A 21,260-nucleotide genomic window follows, 5' to 3' on the forward strand; every position below is an offset into this window, starting at 1 on the left:
GAGATAGGCAATAGCTGCAGCAGAACTTAATATTAAATGTATTGGATTTTATGTTTGGGTTTTATTCTCCTTGGCAAAACCAGGTGCAAAAGCCCTCACAGGGACTCACTCTGTCAGCATCTCCTGTGTGCCAGCTCCCGAGTGCCAGCACAGAATCCTTCTTTTCTCTGGGCAGGGGAGACAGGAAAAGATGAAATCTTCCTAAATTGCTTAACAAGGCCTTGTTAGATTAAATGTTTCATGTGCTGTTCTTAACTCCTATACTGTTATGTTCAGGGTTCTTTTAAAATCAGAATTGACTATGAAGAAATCAAAACTGTTTTTGGGATACAACCTCTGCTTTCCCAACATAATAACCTAAAACAGAAAATCAGCACCAGATGCCTACAATATTCTTGACATTTCTAATACAGATTGTGATTTTCCAGCAAATGGACTTTATTAAAAAAAAAAAAGTAGGCATCAAGAAAGCCATGGAAATATCTCCCTGAATTGTTGGTTCAGCAGCTTCACTGTGATAATCAAAATAAAACAGTCAGCACACTGATGGGGGTTGGAAAAAAGCTTCATGAGCTTCTGCTAAATCACACGCACTGTTCTTTTAGTATAGGAAAAATCCCAAACACAAAATTCACAGAATGGATTACTATTGTGGCTCCAGTGCTTCCCAATCCCATTTGGCTCTCCTACAGAGCCTTTTACAAGAGCTAAAGGGTGCATTTTAGCCATCTTGCAGGTCAACATTCCCAAAAAAACTTGGCACAAATTCTTTAAGATCTTAATCCTCTAACCAAAACTGATGGATCACAAAGTCCTCTTTCTCCCTTAGGGAGTCGGAAACAAAAACACTGTCTCAGCTGCATCTCTAGCCTTTGCTGCATCAGACACAGAGGCAACAGGAAAAGTGAGGGACTGCAGCACTCTGGCAAAGCCCCACTTTTATTCAGAGCTCATGTCAGCTTACCCAAATCCACAAGGTGCCACGGAGTGTTCCAGCAGGAGGCTGTGATGGCAGCAAGGTCTGGGACAGGACACACCTCTCTTACACAGGCCCAAGAGGGGATCAGGGTGTTCAACAGCACTGAGCAGCTCCCTGTGGCAAAGTGCCTTAACCCAGGCTCCTATAAAACACTAGTCACAAGTGACTGCTGCAGATCAGTCCCAAGAGCAGGCTCTAGTCCCATCTGAGGAGAAAACTCAGCAGCAGCAGATGAAGGTGGGAAGAACCCGGGCCCACTGCTGTCAGCATGCTCCCTGCTTTCCAAGAGGAATTGTTCAGTCAGGAGTTTATGAGTTGGAAAAATTTGCAATACAAAGCCTCAGCCTAGCAAGTTTCTTTTAATTTTTAAATGTACAGCATTTTAGTTCTACAAATGTAAAAAAAAATTGAAAACAAAATAGCTTTACAATGTTTGGGGGTTTTTAGTTTATAATGATCACACCCAACGTGATTCAATGCAATCTGGTCTGCAATTCCTGTGGCCCGATTGCTTTGGATGATGCAAATAAAATGGCCAAAACATTTAGCTGTGAGAGAGCACCTGCAGGAACTGCTCTCTGAGGCAGGAGCTCCCTACACACAGGGGTAGGAGCTGCTCCTGCAGGTCACAGTAAGTAAACACTGACCGTAGCTCACACTGGACGAGACAGACACGGGGCAGTGCTGGGCCAGCGCTGCTGCAGGACCGAGCTCCGTCTGCAGCACCGCCCCGGAAGCGCTGGGGCGAGGCAGGGCTGGGCTCAAGATACAAGCAAACAAGGAAACGGTTTTAGTCTCTACTTGGAGAAGTCCCATTCGCTGGCCAGGTTCCTCGTTTAAGTGAACTTTTAAGTTTCACTTTGAAGTCCAGTTTGAGCTCCCATTAACACAGCTGCGCTGATACTGTGGCACAAAGAACAAACTGTGCCCACGTTACTTTGCATTCCCTCGCCCTGCCAGGTCTGCACACCCTGCACAGCACAGAACATAGAACATTCTCTATGCACTCGAGAACCACTGGAAGTTACTCCACAGCTTAACACACCGCCCGGACTAGAGCACAAGCATTACAAATCTATAAAAAAGCAGCCCCTGTGGTGGTGTACAGGAATAAATTAACAAAAAAAAATTTAGTATTACCATTTATTGGTGACAAACACTACGTTTTACTTACATTCCATGGGGAGAAAAAATTCCAGCGTAAACAATGAACGGAAGCAGTACTGAACTCGCGCGGCTATCGTGCTGTACCTGGACCAATGCAAACCTCGGCGCACCCACCGTGCGCGGGAACACAACATCAAAAGCAACACAGTTATATATAAACATAGGTCGTTTTTTTCAGCCCTACATGGAGATGTAATTAAACAGTATAAAGCACTCAAGGAAAATCAATCTGCAGTTTTATATGCACTACATTGAGATCATATCCTGTACTGTAGTGAGCTGTGAGCCACCAACACACAGTCCCTAAAACACAGCCCAGAGATCACTGAAAGTCATGGTGCATTCGAGTTCCCCTACCCCACACTCAAGAAAACTAGAAATTAACCAAAAAATGATCAAACCAAGTTTAAAATTCCTAAAGTGTTTAAATTCATTCAACCATTGGATAATTAGGGTTGGTTTGCAAAAATATGGGGCTTTTAAAAATGGTGGGACACAGCCTTGTTTCCAGCGAAACGCTGCTATTCCAATAAAACCAAAATAACCACTACATGGATATGATCTTCCCAAGTTAGTTCACAGGTAACATGTCAGTCTCAGAAGACAAAGTTTCTAAACTGTGCTATGGTTCTAGATACAATTAAGAAACTTTTAAATGAAAAATTTATAGTGTCATTTCAATCAAAACAACATAACGAAACTAAAAATGTATCACTGTTTGAAGAAAAAGCAACAGTTATGATTTAGACACTACAGTAGGTTGTAGAGACTGTAGCACTCCAACAGTTAGGTTACATTAAGAGGAAGCATTTGATTTTCTCTGGTGCTTTCAGGTTTGGGTTCAGTCAAGAGCCTGTTTCAGGCAGTGCTGTCCAGTGTTTGTCCCAAAGGGTTTGCGCTCGCCGGTTTGAGGAGAGGGTCACTTTCCATTTCTTGTTTCACGCATCTAAAATGAGAAAACACCTGTTACTTAGGAGACAAAACACTGTTTCCACAAATAAGATGCTTTAAATCGGATACAAATAATTTGATGTGCATTTAACAATTTGTTACCTACCATATAACTGCCCCAATTTTTAATCAATTAGTACTTTGTTAATCAAACCACTGTTAATTGGAGATCTTATTATCTCAATGAGAAGCTCAACTTTCTCTCCTCCCAAACCCAGCAAAGGGATAATTTGAACCCTCTCCATGTTCCTGCTGAAAATGAGCTTTGACCCCTGCATATGCCTTACTTGTGACACACAAGACTGCAAGAGAGAGAAGCAGCTGGAACCCCAAGCCCACTGCAGGGTCACACTCCTTCCAAAGAAATGGGAGGGGGCAGCTGAGCTGAGGGAGGCCAGAACTGCTGGGGCCCAGAGCTGTCACCCTGGGCCGGGGTCACAGCACAGCCACCACACCCCCCCTCACTGCTGCTCACTGCTTTGCCTTTGACACATGAAAGCCACAACCTTGATCTTCCAACCCTCCCTCTGGTCCTGCCCTTCTGGCAAACCAAATCCCTCACATGTTATTGGTCTAAAAACTCTCCCGGGATTAATTTGCATCAGTGCAAGGGGAACCACAATCGTGGGAACCACTCACACAGACATTGGTCCATTTCCTGTCCTTGGCATCTCTGTGGTTTGTTGGTCCAACTCCGACAGCAACTTCAAAATATTCAGTGCAGCCTAAAGAGAACAGAGAGCACTCAGCAATTCAGCCTCTGGCCAGTTCAGTAACTTAGTGAACTGGTTTGTCAACCCAGACAAACGTTCTTATTTTAAAGACTAAAGCTCCATAGTTATGGTAGAAAATGCAAAGGTATAGAATTTCATCTTGCTTCATTAAACAACTGGATGGTGCTGTGACTGAGGATTCCCATTGCATGAAAATATCCAAAGAAAGTAACAAAGAACAGTGAAATCTGTATCAAATTGTGTCCATCAGGAAAGTACCGCAACAGTTTTTAGTATAAAAATCAGCAAAATCAGGTTTTCCTAAGTGTATTCACATATTGCAAGAGATTCCTTCAGGCTGCCACACTCAGCTCACCTCTGGAGCTCAAAAGAACAATTGCTCTGAATGGGAGCAGACTGGGAATATCCCATCAGCTCCACCTGAAGCCTTTTACAGCCAAAGTCCCCTGCAGGTTTCACTATAGCAGGCTCATTCTTCCACAAAGAAGTTATTTCAGCCACTGGTAATAAAAAGTCCTTTTTATAAAGGGAACTGAACAGACTTAGAGTGTCTCTTGCTATCCAATGCTAAACTGCATTTTTTCCACAGGGGATTCCACTTCTGCAGCAAGTCTGGGAACACGAGCCCAAGTATCACAGTTCCCAATGAAACATCAGCCCATTCTGATAAAATAAGGAAATAAGCTGAGATGCTCTTATGTTTATACACTCATTTTTGTGCATTTACTGTCATGGACTCATGCAAAGACTATCAAGATGAAGCATATGTGCTTTCTGTAGACCAAAACTGTGCTCATATGTTCAGCATAATAAGCATTATTTAGATTAGATTCTGATAATATTAATCATTATTTCCACAACCTGTGAAATATTAGACAACAATAAGCCAGGGAACTGTAGAACATCTAACTGCTCCCAGCAGTGATATAAAACCTTGGTGTCCCCTCAGGGTTAAGGCCCAGGAGCAGCATTTCAGCAATGCCCATCATACCATGTCGTGGCAAGACTCCACATCCTTTCCAATCCCATGACTGATCAGTGGTGGCTGAGAGGAACAGTTTATAAGAGATACAAACTCGTTCTTGTTATTTTTTGGGAAGTCTTTATATTCAACCTGAAGAAAAGAGAAGGATTTATTTCTTTTCAGTTAACCAAGTACAGGAAGTATATCACAACTGCTACAGATTACTTGCCCATATATGAAGCTGAGCCTTTCTTCTCATCATTCTCTCAGCCAGTGTTACCACTCTGTCTGAAGTTTAACCTCACTTAAAATGTTTTTTTAGTACTCACAAGAGCTTGGCAAGGCCCCTGAATAATGATTGTTACTGGAACCTTTATTCTGATAACTGCTGTTTGCATTTCAAATTTCTGTATTATGCATTTTGAATCACTGAGCTCATCTGTCATATGAATATAGGAACTTAATGCAATTCCCATTAAAGGAAATGTAATAAAATGCAGAGCTTACAGCAAATGTTAATGTATGACAGATCAGTGAAAAAACCTGATTTCACATCAGCCAAGTTCAAACGCACACTGTCTTCCTACACTGGGACAGTTTTCAGAAAACGCTTCTTTAATTTTGTTCTTCCAAGACCTCAGAGCAGCACCGAACTGGGGCTGAGAAAGGCACACAAATGCGTGTTTGAAAATTAAATTTACAGAGACGTAAAATTCAGTATATGTCATAGGTAAAGTGAAACTGTCACATGAATTTCAGCAGGCTCAGAACTCATCTCTCACCACAACCAAAAAGCTTTTGTACGAGCAGAAGGTTAGAGCAGCCTGGAGAGCTCTGGAAGAAGCCTTGCAAAGTGGAACACGTACCTGGATTCCTTGAACGTTGGAAAGGTAGTCCAGCTGCTCGGAGGGCCTGGTCAGGGGCCCGTGGGGGAAGTGGCCTGAGGAGCTGCTGCTCTTCAGAATGGTCTCAGCAGTAGGAGAGGTGCCCCCGTAGAGCAGCTCCCGGGCGATCATGGCCGTCACCGTGGCCTTGGCGGGGTTGGGAGCTGCCCTGCTGAACTCTTTGGTGTGGTGTCCTTGGTTGGCTCCTACAGCCTGGGCCACCTCAGGGACCATGGGAAGAATTCCTGCAGGAAGCTGCTGATGGCTGAGATAAGGCATCCTAAACTCATCTTCTTTATTACCTGGGAGGAGAGAGGTGCACACTGAAGAGCTGCTGTTTGAGAGTCCTCCTGCAGGCACACAGAGGCACCAAAAGTCACTTTGGAAAAAAAAATAATTCATTTCAAATTACTTCTGAAATCCAAACAAACTTGGTAAGCTCAATCAGCCTTTGGAGGGTCAGAGCTTCAGCATCATCGAGACAGTTTTCTTACTGAATTACTGACTCTGCAACACCTGCTTCTGCCAAAAGGAGCACCTTCACCTCCAAGAGGAGCTTCTCCATGACAGCCAAGCTCAGACACCTCAGCTGCAACCACATTCTAGATATACCTTTTGCTTCCAGAATTTTTTTTTCAGCATTTAAACTGTAGGAGCAAATACTGAAACCACAGAATGGCCAGAGCCACCATTAAATGATGTAAAGAGAGTGACAATCTGCAAAGTTTAAACTGTATAATTTGAGAACAACCAGGTAGGAAAGGTAAAATGGAAATAGCACAAAGAGGCAAGACTATTTACAGCAAATGTCCAGCCACAGTCAATAGACAGCAATTTGCTGACATTACACTGTAAGTTAGATTAAAGAGGGATAAAAACAGCTTTTTAAGGGAACTCACACAGAGCTATGGATGAAACTTGCACAGGTGTGCTCAAGAAAGGTGGGGAAGCCAGTGCCACCAAAATAAACCAAGGAGTCATTTTTATGGCAGAACAGAGTAATGAAGTTCTGCAGGGCTGAGCTGTTTCAAGACTACAGAAGAAAGCCAAAATTTGTAGATGACAGAAAATAGGGATAGCAAAATCTGAATAGAAAGTCAGGAAGTTTACCTAAGGTCTTATGGATGCAGTAAAATAGTACTGAAGTCCAAGTCAATTCCAACTTACTATAGTTTAAACAGCAAAGTTATACTTAAACACATGAAGTACCTGAAACACACCCTCCAGAACAGCAATCTGTGGTGACAGACAGACTTTCCATAATGATTTCTCCCACCAGATGACATTCCAGAAAGCAGTGTCTGTGTAGAGGGTGGCCAGGTTTGGAGCATTTTGGTTCCACTCTACCACTTTGGGTATGTGCACCACAACTATTCACTGCCTGAAACAAGTGCAGGCACAGCTCCTGCTCAGTCATCAGAGACCAGGAACAGACTGAGGTGGTTCTGGACAAGGGCATTCCTTCCCTCTCCAACCCTGCCTGAGGCTGACCAGTTACTACTGACACCTTGTCATATCCTCATACCAGGAACAGGGGCCTTGGGAGGAAAAAGTTCTTTGGGATTTGAACCAAACCTTTCCATTTGGTTTGCAAGGCAGCAGCTGCACAGCTCTGCCCACCCCAGAGTGCTACATGGCACTGCTGAAGGCACTGGGGACAGACCTGACACCCCCAGCAGGGCCCTGCTGCTTTCACCAGGCTACTCACTGGCTGAAGTTTCTTCAGAACCCGGCTCAAAGAAGGTTACTTTTCTTCCATCACCTGGTTTCTTCACTGGGGTCTTGAAAATAAAAGGAATAGAACTCAAACACACAATATCCCTTTAAAATTTTTCCCCCCAAATTTTAAAGTTTTCAAGGTGCAGGTGATCTAACCAGCCAAAATTTTACTGAAAAAGTTATTATTCAAAAATATCAATAATTACATCGCTATCAAGAAAAGTTCAGTGATTCTTATCCATTGAAGGCCTAAAACTACCACAAATGAGCACAGACATGAAGAGGAGAAAACCAAGCCTGGATTTGCTGTTTGAACTCCTAGCAGTATCTGCTGAATCACCAGCAGAACACAAGACTCCTTCCCCACAGACAGACCATAAGAAACTTTTCACTGCAACTGTGACAAGGCTGTGTAAAACTATTGCTACCAGAGTACTATAACCTGCAAGTTTGCAAGTTCCCAAGAACAACACATCAATTATCACAGGTTCTGAGATGTTTCATAAAGCAGGAATACATTCATTTATCCTTCTGAGAAGACTTTGATTTACTTGAAAACCCAAAAGCTTAATGTATCCAAAACACTGGATATTTAATGTTTTTTATTTTTCCTTCAGAGAGCAATCCCCTCAAATACTATTGTTTCCTGGCTAGGGCAGAGAAAATGAACTTTCTCCCCTGCCTTGCAAAGCTGCTTCTGTTCAGCTCAACTTTTGCTGCAGCATTAACCAGCTGCTGCTTCCTCAAGACTCACCTTCTCTTCTGTCTTTAATGCTGGTTTTGGAGGCTGAGGTTGAGGGACTTTGAAACCTAAAATTTCCAACATATTTTCAGCTGCATTGCGTTTAGCAACCTTTTTGTTCGTGCCCATTCCTTCAGCTGTGTGTACACCAACTTTCACCTGGACAGAAGAGGAAGAAAATTCAATTCTTAAGCACTAGTATGGGGAGTCTCTTATAAGTGATCTGTCTCCAGCATGCAGTGAGTCACAAAATAGTTCAAGTGATCATTGTTCTAAGCAAGTTGTCATTTATTATCAATAATCATTGGCCTTCAAGCACAAAAAATCACAAACAGAAGTCACACAAGGAACTGTACTTCATCATCTCACCTTGGGTACCCAGGTTAGTGTTAATAAATTCTACACTACAAAATACAAGCAGCTTAGTATCTCTCAGCGGAATATTAATATTTCTGTTAATTAAAACATTATGCAGTTGCAACATAGACTAATGGTGCCCTATGCAATTTTTTAATTTTTATTTTTAAATGTTTATTTTTATTTGTAAGTTTTTAGACATGGGGCTGTGCCATCTCACCCACCTGCATGACAAACTCCCTGCGCCGGGGCAGCCCCCGTTCTGTGATGAGCATGTACTCAGGTTCCTTCTCCTTCTTGGCCTGCTGGATCTGGGCAAGTCTGCTAATGGGATTCATTCCTTGACCATATTCTGGACTTGTTTGCAGCTACGTAGAACAGTGTTTAGGAAATAAGCCAAACTTTATGAATATTTGGTTTAACAGACAAAATGCAGCATACCAGTGAATTAATTTATCTCTACATTTTAAAGATACTGAAATAAAAGTTGATTAATTCAACACTGTCATAGCCACAGAGAAATAATCCATTTATTTGGCTCTGCTGTCACACTTGACCACATGTAACCTACCCTGCTAATAGCTTTACAAATTCTAATCCTGCTATATTAGGAGGGACAAGCTTGGAGGAGAATTTGTACAAGCAAAATCAAGAAAAACCTGAAGCCATGAAGTCTGAGGCTTGAAAGTCAGAGCTTGGTTTTTATGTGCTGCTCTTTCCTTTATAAGGTTTCTCTTTCATCCCGAATTTACTGATAACTGCTATAAAAGTGGTGTCAGAACCCCATTAGAGTGGGAGCAAAGTACCAGCTCATTTGTTGCACCAAGGGCTGGTAAAGGCTGAGCAGCTTCAGAGTATTTATAACTGACTCAGAAAAGCCTCTCTGATGATTATTTTCACAGTCAAAATTCAGACCATTTCCCCCTTACCTTCACTATTGATTTTGTTTTCTTTTTGATTCGTGGCTTCATTTTCTCAACTGTAGGAAGGGGGGGCAATTTTTTCAGTTCTTCTAGGACTGCGATTGCAGCATTTTTCTTTGAGATCTTCTTGCTCTTTCCTTCACCTTCACCCATGAATTCTCCAACTGATACCTTGGTTACAAAACTCTTCATATGGGGAGGACCACTTTCCTTGGTCACCTGTTTCAGAGGGAAAAACTGAGTGAAAGCGTGATAAACACTTATTAAAAATGGCAGGGCACATTGTTTACAGCAAACTTCTCTCAAGAACTAAGGATAAAGAGATCTTAGATTCTCATACAATCCAAAAAGTAATTCATACTCACTCCAATAACAAACTCCCACCCAACTAAGCATACACTTTTAAAAGATCAGATGCAGCAAGCAGTGAACAGTATTTACACAAGTCATTAACCCGTCTTATTTAATGTACTGCTTTACTGTTTCAGTATAAAAACAGGACTGTTCTATTTCACCAGTGTGTACTTCCCCACAGTTAACAGCAACCCATTAAATACACCATGGTACAGGAATAAAACACGACAGAGAAAGCAATTCTTTGGGATCTAACATTTAGTCCAAAAGTTCTGAGGAATTCTGGAGACATCTAAAAGATAGATGCCTGCTACAGATTTAGGCTTTTAACTCCATTCATAACACATCATACTCCAAAATATCCATATAGTCAAACAGTAAGAATGAATTAAGAGCTTCCACCACAATTGGCTTTGTGTGACAGTGTATTTTTACCAGTGATGCTCAGGCTAATCTGCAATAATTGAAAGTTTCATGTAAAATTTCAGAGAACAGCTTCAGAAGCAATTTAGTTACACACAATTGCATTTTTTTACTATAATAATACAGATAGTTGGCTTAAATGTTACTCTGCCAGCTCAGGAAAGCAGCATGATAAATTACTATTTTAGTGAAACAGAGATGCTCCTGTGGAAGCTCCTGATTTAAGATAACTGAAATGATCAAGGAGGGGCAAAGAGGCAGCAAGCAGCCAGGCCAAAGGGAAAGGAAAGTCAGATGCACATGAGGTCACCTCATGGCAAGAAAAGAAACCTACTTGTGAGACTCTGCACTCATGGGTAGTCCAGATCAGTGCTTAATTAAGCAAATACTTCCATATGTGTCTTTCAGAGTGAGCTCTACTCTTTTGCCTCAACTCTGCACTTCCATGTTCTAATTATTAGTGCAGGGCTGTGTTTTGGTTCTTCACTGTAATAAGTTTTTTTTCAAAAAGCTTGGAAAAAAGATTGCACAGAAAACCACAGTGTATCTGTTCACTCCATGTGATCATTTTAGGGCATGAATTTGTGAACAGGTGGATTTTTCTTTTTTCTTCCCTTTACCATATAAACTCCAAAACAATCAGGGTGACTGTCAAAGGTTAAAGTGCATTCACAACTAACAAGACATGTTAAAAGTCAGTTGTTTGGGTTATCTAGGAGAGATTCAACTTAATGTGTACCCTTAATAGTCTAATGAGAACAAATCTAGAGCTCGTAAAGTAAACATACCTCAAAATTCACAGGCAAGTTCCTTTTAAGTGCAATCTCAAAAACTTGGCTTATTTCAGATTTATTGAGATTTTCATCATCTGGTTCTTTTCCGTTAACCTAAAAGAAGCATACTCTATTTAAAATAAAGATCCTATTAAACTGAATTTTATTCATTCAACCACTTTACTGAACTCTCCAAATTTTGAGTACTCTAACCTTTACTGCCATGTTACATAAATGTGGAGAAATGCAGCCCACTTACTATAGAATTGAATCTTAAGAAGCTCATTAAGGTGTATGTGTAAAAGCTTTCAAACATTCATATTTTCATGTGTTCATTACAAGAAGGAACAAATGGAATAAGTGCCAATAGGTTTAAAAATGTGTTCACAGAAAAGTGCTAAATGCACTGATTTCCAAATGGAAGTACCTTATGAAATACAATTTTCATATACTGATTGGACATTTGCACCAAAAGCACTAAGACAGGATCAGGTAAGAGAAAGGGCAGGAAAAATAAAGATTCTGACAGTGGGACCAATGTCAATGAGGGATGGCTGACGAGCCCCTGGCACAATCCTGTCCTTTCATATGCTCCCTTTTAAGTGCTTCACCTGCAGCTTTGTTTTCTCAAGTCAAGAACATCCTATCAGGAACCTGCCCCAAATCAAACCCTGACCATCTCTGAGAACTCAAACCTGCTGGCACAGCACTGCCAGTACACAGTCACATGTGCCTATAGGCACATCTTCACAGCCCCAGGTAAAACTCTGACTGGGATTCCAAAAGTGTCTTCACTGATGCCGCCATCAACATGAGCTAAGGCATGTCAGCAGCAACAGAGAAATTTTAGAACTAAGTGTCCAGCAGTGATAGTGGAAAGATTATGATAAAGATGAACAGCAACAATATCACTGATTATATCATGCCACAACAGTAGTCATGCAACCAGGTAATAAAAATTATTTAAGTATCTTACTGGAACAGCAGCAGGGGAGCTGAGCTAGAGATATTTCATAGATTAAAACTTGTTGGCAGCAAGCATCCCCCATGCCTGCTACTAACAGGTTAGTTTAAAACACAAAGGATTTTTTTATCCCACCAGTTCAGACAGGCTTTTCCCACCTTAGAAAAAAATAGTTGATAAAATTAATCTGGATTTTCACTCCTCCCACTGTCCCATCAGACACTGCTCTCACAGGCTGCCCTTGTCCATCAGGCTGTGGTGCTTGTGGTGCCAAGGCAGGGGCAGTGCAGGTCTGGGTGGGGCTGCCCCAGAGCCCTGTTCACAGCCCTGCCCAGCACTGCATCCTGCCCAGGGCAAAAAGGGGCAAAAAGGGGCAAAACCAGTATCGAGTACAGCAGCCTGAAGTCCCCACCATCACCTGCCAAACCCCAGTGCCAATGCAACTGCCAAGTCCCAGAGGAACAGCAGCCATTCCCAGGAGCAACACCTGAATGCTAAGGCCACGTTCACCCCAGCACTGCCAGAGTCTGGCCCTGCCCTCACTCACCAACACTGCCACAGCAACTTCCATTACAAGCACTTTCCCTGTTATTTTAGAGAGATTCTCGTTTTTCAAATTCCAATGCTTTTCTTTGTGAAGATGACCATGACTTCTCTTCATTGGATTAAATTTTGCCACTTTATATCCTCTCAAGAGAATACAAATAAATAGAATGGAATTATCTGCTCTATTGCATTGTATGCTCTCAACACATTCCAAGTCTGTGTGTACAGTGCAAAGTGAAGCTTCTTTTCCTCAATACCTTTATCTAAAAAGAGTGAACTATTAGCAAAATAACCATTAACAGACTATATGTATTTTACTGATTATTTTGCCTCTACTTGAGCTCTGGATCAGTTGGCTTTTTAAATCAAAAATAATCATGCACACGCTTTCCCTCTTTCCCTGCACACTTCAAGGCAGACGATGCCTACAGTCTGCTTTTGAGGTATTTTGCATGTTGGCATTGACTAAACTCTCCAAGAGCCACGTGCCTCTAAATCTGAACCAGACCCCAAAGCATTTACCATTCTTAGCTCTCATCACATTGCTCCAGCAAATTCCACAAGTCCTGTACTCCATTACGAGGGAGTTGCCCTCTTCCAGGAACTCCTTCCAGTTCCCTTCTCTTCTTCAAGAGTGCTCGTGAGCAAACTCTGACCCCGAGGATGTGCTGCCCAGAACTGCACTGAGCAAGCACAGCCACCAGTCCCAGCCTGCCCTTGCACACTGGGGGAACCAAGAGCAGCTCCTATTTACCACGGGAGATGGCAACAAACACAGAAGCAAGTTTTGAGGCAAAATTAGAATTCCTGCCTAAGAAGTCAGGTGTCCTAAGCTTTAAGTCAATGCTTTATCATCTGAGTTTGAGCACAGCAAGTAACCCCAGATTGCTCCTCCCCCAACACACCCAGCCCAGCCCCAGCGAGGGTCCCTGGGGATCTCCCACCACAGCCCCTCCCAGTGCTCCAACATTCAGCTCAGCTCGTCAGGCAGGGCTTGCTCCAGCCAACAGCCAATATTAGTACACCTTTTCTCCTGCCACTTGCTCCTAGATTTGCACCCCAAAAAGGTGTGGGAAATGAACATTCCTTCCCTTAAAGTCTAATCATTTTACTCAATGATTTCTTCTTAGAATCACAGAGACATTTAGATTGGAAAAGATCTTTAAGATCATTGAGCCCAACTGTTACTATGCACTGAATATCTTCTAATTTAAAAATACAAGAGTAAAAGTCTATAAAAACAAAAATTTACAAAAAAGCCCCCAAATAATGAAAAAAAAAGGACAAAATTACTCCTCCTTAAAACACTTGAGTTCAAACATCAGAATATTCTGTTTAAACAAGCATACACACAAATGGGATACACCAAAATAACTACATTTAGAAGGAAAATTACTGGCAACATCAGATGACTGTTAGGAAGTATCAGGATTATGTCTGCTTCTGAAATCTTCATTTGCCTCTGCTGTATACAGGCATTTTTAACAGCATCTCTCATGACCTCGCTGTCCTGTATCCTTTCAGGTCCTTGCCACACTGGACGCAGAAAGAACAGGGTCCACTCAGCACAACAACCTTCCTTATTCTACCTTCATCACTTTAAATGAGAACTTGATTATCCAAGTACTCCTTATAAACCAGCACACCCTGTTCCAAGGCCCAGTCTCCTTTCCCTAAGTTGCATTTCCTATTGTTCCTTCTACAGACAAGTCAAATATAAATTGAAAAGTAAAATTACAAATGCAGTTTTATCAGGGTAAAGACACCATTCAGGTCCTGCTTTATTCATATAATAATTCTCCCTTCTTGCAGTCTCTTGCTCTACCTCTGGATTTACACCCCTCACAAAGAATGTGACATCCTACAGTAACTGCAATTTGTTCTGAGGACATCACATTATCCAACTCCAAAACACAATTCTACATATTTTCAGAAAGTGACCTGTACTGAAGCATTTCTACAACAGTGAACAGAGAAGAATTCAGTGCCATGTGAGCCCTGCAAAGCTGCTGTCCCTGGCTCTGTGCTCCCTGAGGGGGAAAAGGGCCCATGAGAGCAGCTCATCTGTTACCAGGGTGGGCACAAAAAGGGGATGTTCTGCACTGACAGAGAACAACATTCCAGAATTTGGGGTTCCCAGCACTGAAGGGGAACATCCCCCTCTCCTTTGGCCTCTCCTGCATGAAGAGCAGCTGGCCCCTGCCACACTGCCAGCCACCAGTTCAGATTTCAGTGCAGTGCTCAGCCCAAGCCCCAGCTCCTGTTCCCAGCATCATTCTATTTTCCCAACAGCATCTGTAATCCCTAGGAGCCTCCACCCTTCAGTCTGCATTCCTCCAGGAGAGCTTTCCCATACTGAAGCACTTCCACCAGTGCCTCCCAAGCCTCTTCCCTGACCTGTCAGATCCAGGGCAATGCCTGCTCCCACATGCACCAAGTTTTAACTCAGAATCCCTTGACTTCAATTCTCCTCAAGCCTCTTGCTCTGCCATTCCTGGTAGTTCCCAGCTATTTTTTCCTCAGTCTGAGCCCCCGTTACCTTCTTGTCCAGTTCTTCACTTTTCTCCTTTCTCAGCCCACAGCCAGACTCCATATCCAGCAAGTTCTCACACTCCCCAGATGGCAAGTTACAGCTCTCTCTTTGCCCAAAGCAGCCAACACACAAAAAGGGGTGCAGGCTCCCAGCCAGCCCAGCTCCTGTGCTCAAAGTGACACCTTCTGCCTAAAGCCTCTCCACAAAAAAGCACAAAAAACACAACAGGGGTATTGGAATAGAAAGGGCTGGGCAGCCATAAATATACAAAGGGATAAAAATTGACTTCTTATATTTCTATCAAAATGTGTGTATGAGTCTACCATTTCCATGCATTTCCTGCTCTTCTAGAACTTCCATGGTTCTTTCTAAAATCATGTAGGAATTTGCCCCAGGAAGTAAATCCATGACTGAGTTTTATGTTGCCCATTTATGCACTTCTTCAGAAGTTTGTGTAGGATCTGTACCTGGTAAGATATTAATTCCTATCTATCCTTCCAGTGCTCATATCTGACAAGAGGTCTACAGCATTGCTATGGAAAAATATGACAGTAAAAAAATTAACATAACTTCAGCCGGGAAAATTCTAGTTCCATAGAAATTTATCCTGTTAAATGAAAGTGTTTCTACTGACACAAGTAAGTCACCACTGCTACACAGAATTAGATTTCCCAACTGTCCCCTTCCTCTCAACCAGGAAAAAACCTACAATTACATCCCAGTTCATTCTAGCAATTTACGCTCACAACACTAAGATTAACTCCCACCTCTGGTTTCTCAGGCAAGGGCTCGTTCTGCAGAACTTTCAGAGCTTTAGCAGCTGCATCATGCTTAGCAGCTTGTCTTGTTCTTCCCTTCCCATGAAACTGCTGCCCTCCAACTGAAAGCTCCACTTGATAAAGTAAAGGCCCAACAGGAAATGGGTAAAAGTACCTGCAAAGAGAGAGGTAAATAAGCAAATGATTTGGCCTACAAATCAAACAGACACCTAAGTCAGATGTGGGTCAATCTTGCATACCAGTAACCACACCAGCACCGAAGCACTACTTTTAAAAAGCCAAATTTTGATTTAGAGCCTAAAAGAATTTAGTGAGCTACCTTTGAAACAAATATTGACATTCCTTGCTTTACAATAGGAACATTTCTGACAAGTGCTACACAAAGACAACAGAACTGCACTTCTACAGACTTGGCAGGCCAGGAAGCTTTGAATTTTAAGTTCCTATGCCTATATAAAAGTCTTTAAACTGCAACTTTAATTAAAATAGTTTCAGAAAAGCATCAAACTGTTTTCTTAACTTTTACTTTTACACAGAAAGGAAATGCAAGAAATATTTACCTAATTTTTAGCTATTCGCTTAATGCAGCTGGCTATACCTGAATGTTCTCAAAAACCCTTTAACATTCAGTCCAACTCCCTTGCCCCAACCCAAAGAAATAAAGCAATACAGATGTTGCTGGGTGTACTTCCCAGAGCTCCTGCCTCTGAAGCTGAGTGTCCCTGGAGGGGACACAGGCAGTTTGCAGAGGCAGAGGCTCAGGTGGGAGCCTGCAGCCCCAGCCAACAGGTACCCACCGTGGGGGGTAGGTGCCACCTCGCATGGTGTAGTTGTAGGTGGATCTCATCCCTGTGTAGGGGTCGATGGGTTTGTACATGGGCTTCTTCCCCAGCTTCATGCAAAGTGCATTCAACTCCACTGTGGGGGTTACACTGTCTACAGAAAAAGGAACAGAAAGGACTGTCCAGCTGCCACAAGGCACTGAGACAGTTTAAACTTTTACATTTCATTTAAATTTAAGGGAAAAATTAGCTCAACTTTTGCCACGTGCAGCATCTTAAATGACTGACTTCCAAACAGAACTCCTAATGAATAAAAACAGAGTAAGTCCAGGCGATGCACATTAAAGCAGCCTAGTACAATTGTGACAAACCCTGTTATGAAAAAGTGAATGTGCTGGGAGCTCCTCTTGGATTTGCTTTGGGGGGGGTTTATCATTTTGCTTTCAATTTCTGAAGCTGCTAATTAACCTGTATTTACAGCGTATCTAACAAACTGCAGAAAAAGAATTTTCTGCAGTAAAGAAGTTTCTCCAAACACACTCTTAAGTTACCAGACATGCCACATCCCTTGTGTCTCTTGCTTACTGAGAATGATCAAACATTTTTCTGTCCTCAAGGACCTAAGAAGGGTTTCTAGGACTCTTCACTTCCAAATTGCAACTTGCCTTGTTAAAAGGCAGGTAAATTGCTGCTGAGGGCTACAACATTCCTCTCAGTGCTGATATTGTGGGCATGAAGAACTGATTCCTAGTCCATTCTCACTGCAGAAAGAACAATCACTAAGTATCATTTTGTCTACCACCAGTCTCACTGGCTCAGAAATCAGCAGTACTCCAGTACAAGAGGTCTGGTGTAAGGCAACTGCCAAAAGAAAGTGACCTTTGGAACAGTGCACAGACAAAATAATTACTTGCTAGCTGACACTGCCATTGTTAAACAGGCAGAATCACAGTTTTTATTCATCCTTATGCAACTTCAATACATACCAAAAGCAGAAAGGTGTATTCTCTCTGTGTATTATTATTTTAAATCAGTTTGTTGTGGCATATACCTGGATTCTTGCCTTCACTGCGAGATGGACGAGCCGTAGGCTTTGGGAATTTTGTCCCTTCCAGAGCTTTGGCAGCTGCTGCATGCTGGGCTTTTTTAATACTAGTTCCTTCAGCTTCCCAATGCTGGTCCCCAAGAGTCAGCTGCACTGTAAACACCTCAAAATCACAAACAGGCATTTTTTAAAAAGCTGCTTCAGAATTCATGTTGTTTATTAGACCCCCTTACACAAAACACTGAGTCTTTCCGTGATGCATAAATTGAGAATATGGTAATCCCAGCTATCTTAACTCCCATGCCATCTCCAGATTTCCACCACTTTGGACATGAACACGATTTTCCCAATTATTGAACTAAGAATTTCACAACAATTGTAGCTGGCAAGTATCCTGCCTGAGATGTGACAGGCTGAAAATTCAGAGCAGTGTGAGAGAGGTGACACCCCCAGGATTGCTGCTGTGCCCATGGCACTGAACAGCAGAGTGGAAACTCACCTTTGGGACACACAGCTCCACACTTGCTTTAACCCTCCAGAAGGTTTATTAAAGATATTTTTCATCAGTTTAAAGAAAGTCAAGTTCACACTGTACCATTAAAGCTTCTACATGCCCACAGGTGAATGAAACACAATTGAACAGATGCTCTGAATGTTATTCCAATACTTTCTGTAAATGTACCTACCTTCACACCTTGAAGCTCACGTGAAATTTTTTGGGAATCCAACTTTTTACTTCCCAGGTACCAGCTTCACACTTCCCTACCACTGATGCTCTGGAGAGCTTCCCTTTCCTCTGCATTACTCTGAATTATCTTGCACCAAAATCCCACACACTGCCTTCCCACTCCTGAGGGTGAGGAAGCATGAGCAGCAGCAGCAAGAAACTGGTATGAACATTTACCTTAGAATGAGCTGGACCTTGCTCACTCAGAAGCTTATACTCAGGCTGGATCTTGTTGAAACGGGCTAATTCATTCACAAGACACATGGGGGTTTTCTCTTTGGGGTTTGCCATGTTTGAAGGAGCTGAAAGGTTACATAAGATCAGATAAATTAACTGATAATTGAAATCTGCTAAAAATTTCAATTCAAAAAAGAAATCTCACTGTCTTAGCACCTACTTGTCTGCAAGACTGGAACAAACAGCTTTGCTCAGTGGCCAAACTGGCAACAATCCATTGAACTTTTGGATTCCCAAGCAGTGCTCATGCCTAAAAGTACCACCATTAAATTCAACGTTCTAATGCAAGCCAGAAGTAAGAAGTTAGGAGACTCCTGCTTACAACTCACATCTCATCTAGCACATGTCAAGGACCAAATCTTCCAAGTATTCATCATTATCACTTGCTTTGAATAATTTCACAAACTCGGTTAATTTCATTTCCCTTTTCTTATTTTCCCCATTAGCTATTTTTATTACCCTTTATTTGTTCTATTGCATTTTGTTAGCATAATATATTTATCATCGAACTTGTCATAAAAGTACTAAAGATAACAGAACTAAACAAACTATTTCAAACAACACTTTTTCATATTTAAAACAAGCTACTGGTAGAAAAGGTTGATAATAATATTTCAAAAATTTAATGTCATACAATTAAAAATATTCTCTGCTATTATAAACATATCAATTAATTGCTGGAGCTTTATGTAAAAGTATGCTTCTACCTGTCTCCAACAGGTTTCATTCCATAGGGAGCTACTGCAGTTGCAAAAATATTACTTTCAAATTACGTGTAGGTGCAAGATATCAGAAATATATCACGCCAAACTATAAGCATTAAAAATATAACCAATTACTGACCCTGTATCTTACCTGCAGCTGCATTGGTAGATGTAACTGAAGCAGAGGGCAAAGCAGAGTTCTGGATAGGCCTGCCTGCATTTTCAGAGGGCAAAGAACTGGTAGTAGAAGGAATACTCAAAGGCTGTGAAAGAGATGGGTTTTTATTCAGTATTTGGCTCCCTGCAAGGGCAGCAGAAGGATTCTGAATCTGAACTTGAGACATGTTCACTTCCAACCAGAGCAGATTACTGTAGGCAAACAGCTTTGAACGCAGACAAACTCCAATTTTGGAAACCAAACTGCTGACCTAAAATGTAAAGATGAAAAACAGATTATACTAAATATTTAGCATTCTCTAACAACCTACTGAAATTATTCCTCCATCAGCAAAAAGGGAAACAGTGTTCAAGCAAGCAGCCATTGTTCCCATTTTGTCCAGTTATTCACTCACACACCCAGTTTGGACAGCAGTTCCACCCATGCACCCCATCACGTTCCACACTTCCATTCACACAAGAGTACTACAGAAGCTTTATTTATGCTTTTTCATTACTGTCCATCCCTTTTCCCCATGACTGAATCCACTTAGGAAGCAAATCCTGTTACTTACACCCAGAGCCACTGGTTACACACTGAACAAAGAACAACTTCCACGGACAAATTACATTTCATGCATTCCACCATGTGAAGTTCAACTTTTTTCACTTGGAGGGCAAATAAATGCAGACTTCACAAAAAAAAAAAATATTTAGAGAATACATCCTTAATTATTATCACAGAGTTTTCTCCCAAGATCACCAAGAATGCCAAGCCACTTCTGAAGGGACAAAGCTGGAGTCCAGCACAAAATGCTGAAGTACCTCTGGCGGGGAAAAGCAAAGGTGTAAGCATTCATAAACTGTATCAGCTACAAGTATTGTGAAGGTTACTTTTATTGAAGTCAGGACATGTCTCAGTCACAGCTCAAGCATCAATTTAGAGTCACTTGGCTCTGCAGCACTACAAACAAGTGTGGGCAGTGCCCATGGCACCTCTGGCCATTTAAAAACCCCCCTGGAGCACAGGACACGTCCCAGCCCGCGTGCAGTGCTGGGACAGATCCTCCTGTGCTGACAAATCAGTATTAAATTTCTCTTACACATGGATGCAAAATTATCTTCATGTTCAGCCAGTAGAACCTAAATAGACACAAATAGGTCAGCTGTCCATATCTGCTTACAAGCCACATATCAATTTATTTATTAGAAACACATTTTCAGCCAAGTAAATCCATTTTACACACTCACACATGCACACACACACTGGTCACCTGCAGATCTGATTAATGCAGAAAAAAAAGGTTTATTCTTTCCTAACTTAAAGGTGAAAAGGAGAAGTCACTGCTCCAGCTACCACCAGAGCGCTATTAGTAGCAACACAACTCCACTAGTGCTCTGTGAGCTTCAAATTCTGAACCTGTGAATGGACTTCCAAATGTGAGAGGAGCAGCAGTGAGTCAGAGGGAAATTTTTAGCTAGTTACTGATAAAATAAGCCTAAGAGGAGAACCTAGATTAATACATTTATGGACAGAAATATTTAATTATTTATTAAATAAGAGGTAAGAAACTACTGGGAAACAACACATACACCACCAAACCTACCATCTGGAGTATTTCTACTTTGGAACAAAGAATCATAAACATGTCAGACTTATACTACCACCTGGATAACTTTGTTTTTACTAGAGAGCAAAAATAGTTCAGGCCTCATTAGTCCAGAAGACACATATGCATATTAACCTCAAAACAAATCCTATATTTGACTACTAAATTTGCAGCAGTTACACACTGGGTGCATTGTAACTGTGAGAG

The 21,260-nt window shown here is 41.8% G+C and overlaps 1 protein-coding gene across 10 annotated transcripts; it reads right to left on the reverse strand.

The window, feature by feature from the left end:
- Positions 1 to 1,421: 1,421 nt before the first annotated feature.
- On the reverse strand, positions 1,422 to 20,378 carry STAU1 (staufen double-stranded RNA binding protein 1). 10 transcript variants are annotated; one of them, XM_062504930.1, is made up of 14 exons: positions 19,439 to 20,378; positions 18,524 to 18,648; positions 17,644 to 17,782; positions 16,590 to 16,728; positions 15,781 to 15,946; positions 10,986 to 11,084; positions 9,427 to 9,639; positions 8,722 to 8,865; positions 8,153 to 8,299; positions 7,388 to 7,460; positions 5,662 to 5,981; positions 4,823 to 4,945; positions 3,737 to 3,822; positions 1,422 to 3,092 (listed from the first exon to the last, which is right to left on the reverse strand). In XM_062504930.1, the coding sequence occupies exons 1-14, from the start codon at positions 19,629 to 19,631 to the stop codon at positions 3,005 to 3,007; spliced, it is 2,055 nt and encodes a 684-aa protein (XP_062360914.1). In that variant the 5' UTR covers positions 19,632 to 20,378; the 3' UTR covers positions 1,422 to 3,004. The 10 variants fall into 10 exon arrangements, with proteins under 10 accessions (XP_062360914.1, XP_062360912.1, XP_062360908.1 ...); XM_062504928.1 differs by having other exon boundaries at positions 17,626 to 17,782; XM_062504924.1 differs by having other exon boundaries at positions 5,662 to 6,029; positions 17,626 to 17,782.
- Positions 20,379 to 21,260: the final 882 nt, after the last annotated feature.

The sequence above is a fragment of the Cinclus cinclus genome, chromosome 18 (assembly GCF_963662255.1).
Source record: "Cinclus cinclus chromosome 18, bCinCin1.1, whole genome shotgun sequence".
Lineage (NCBI taxonomy): Eukaryota > Metazoa > Chordata > Aves > Passeriformes > Cinclidae > Cinclus > Cinclus cinclus.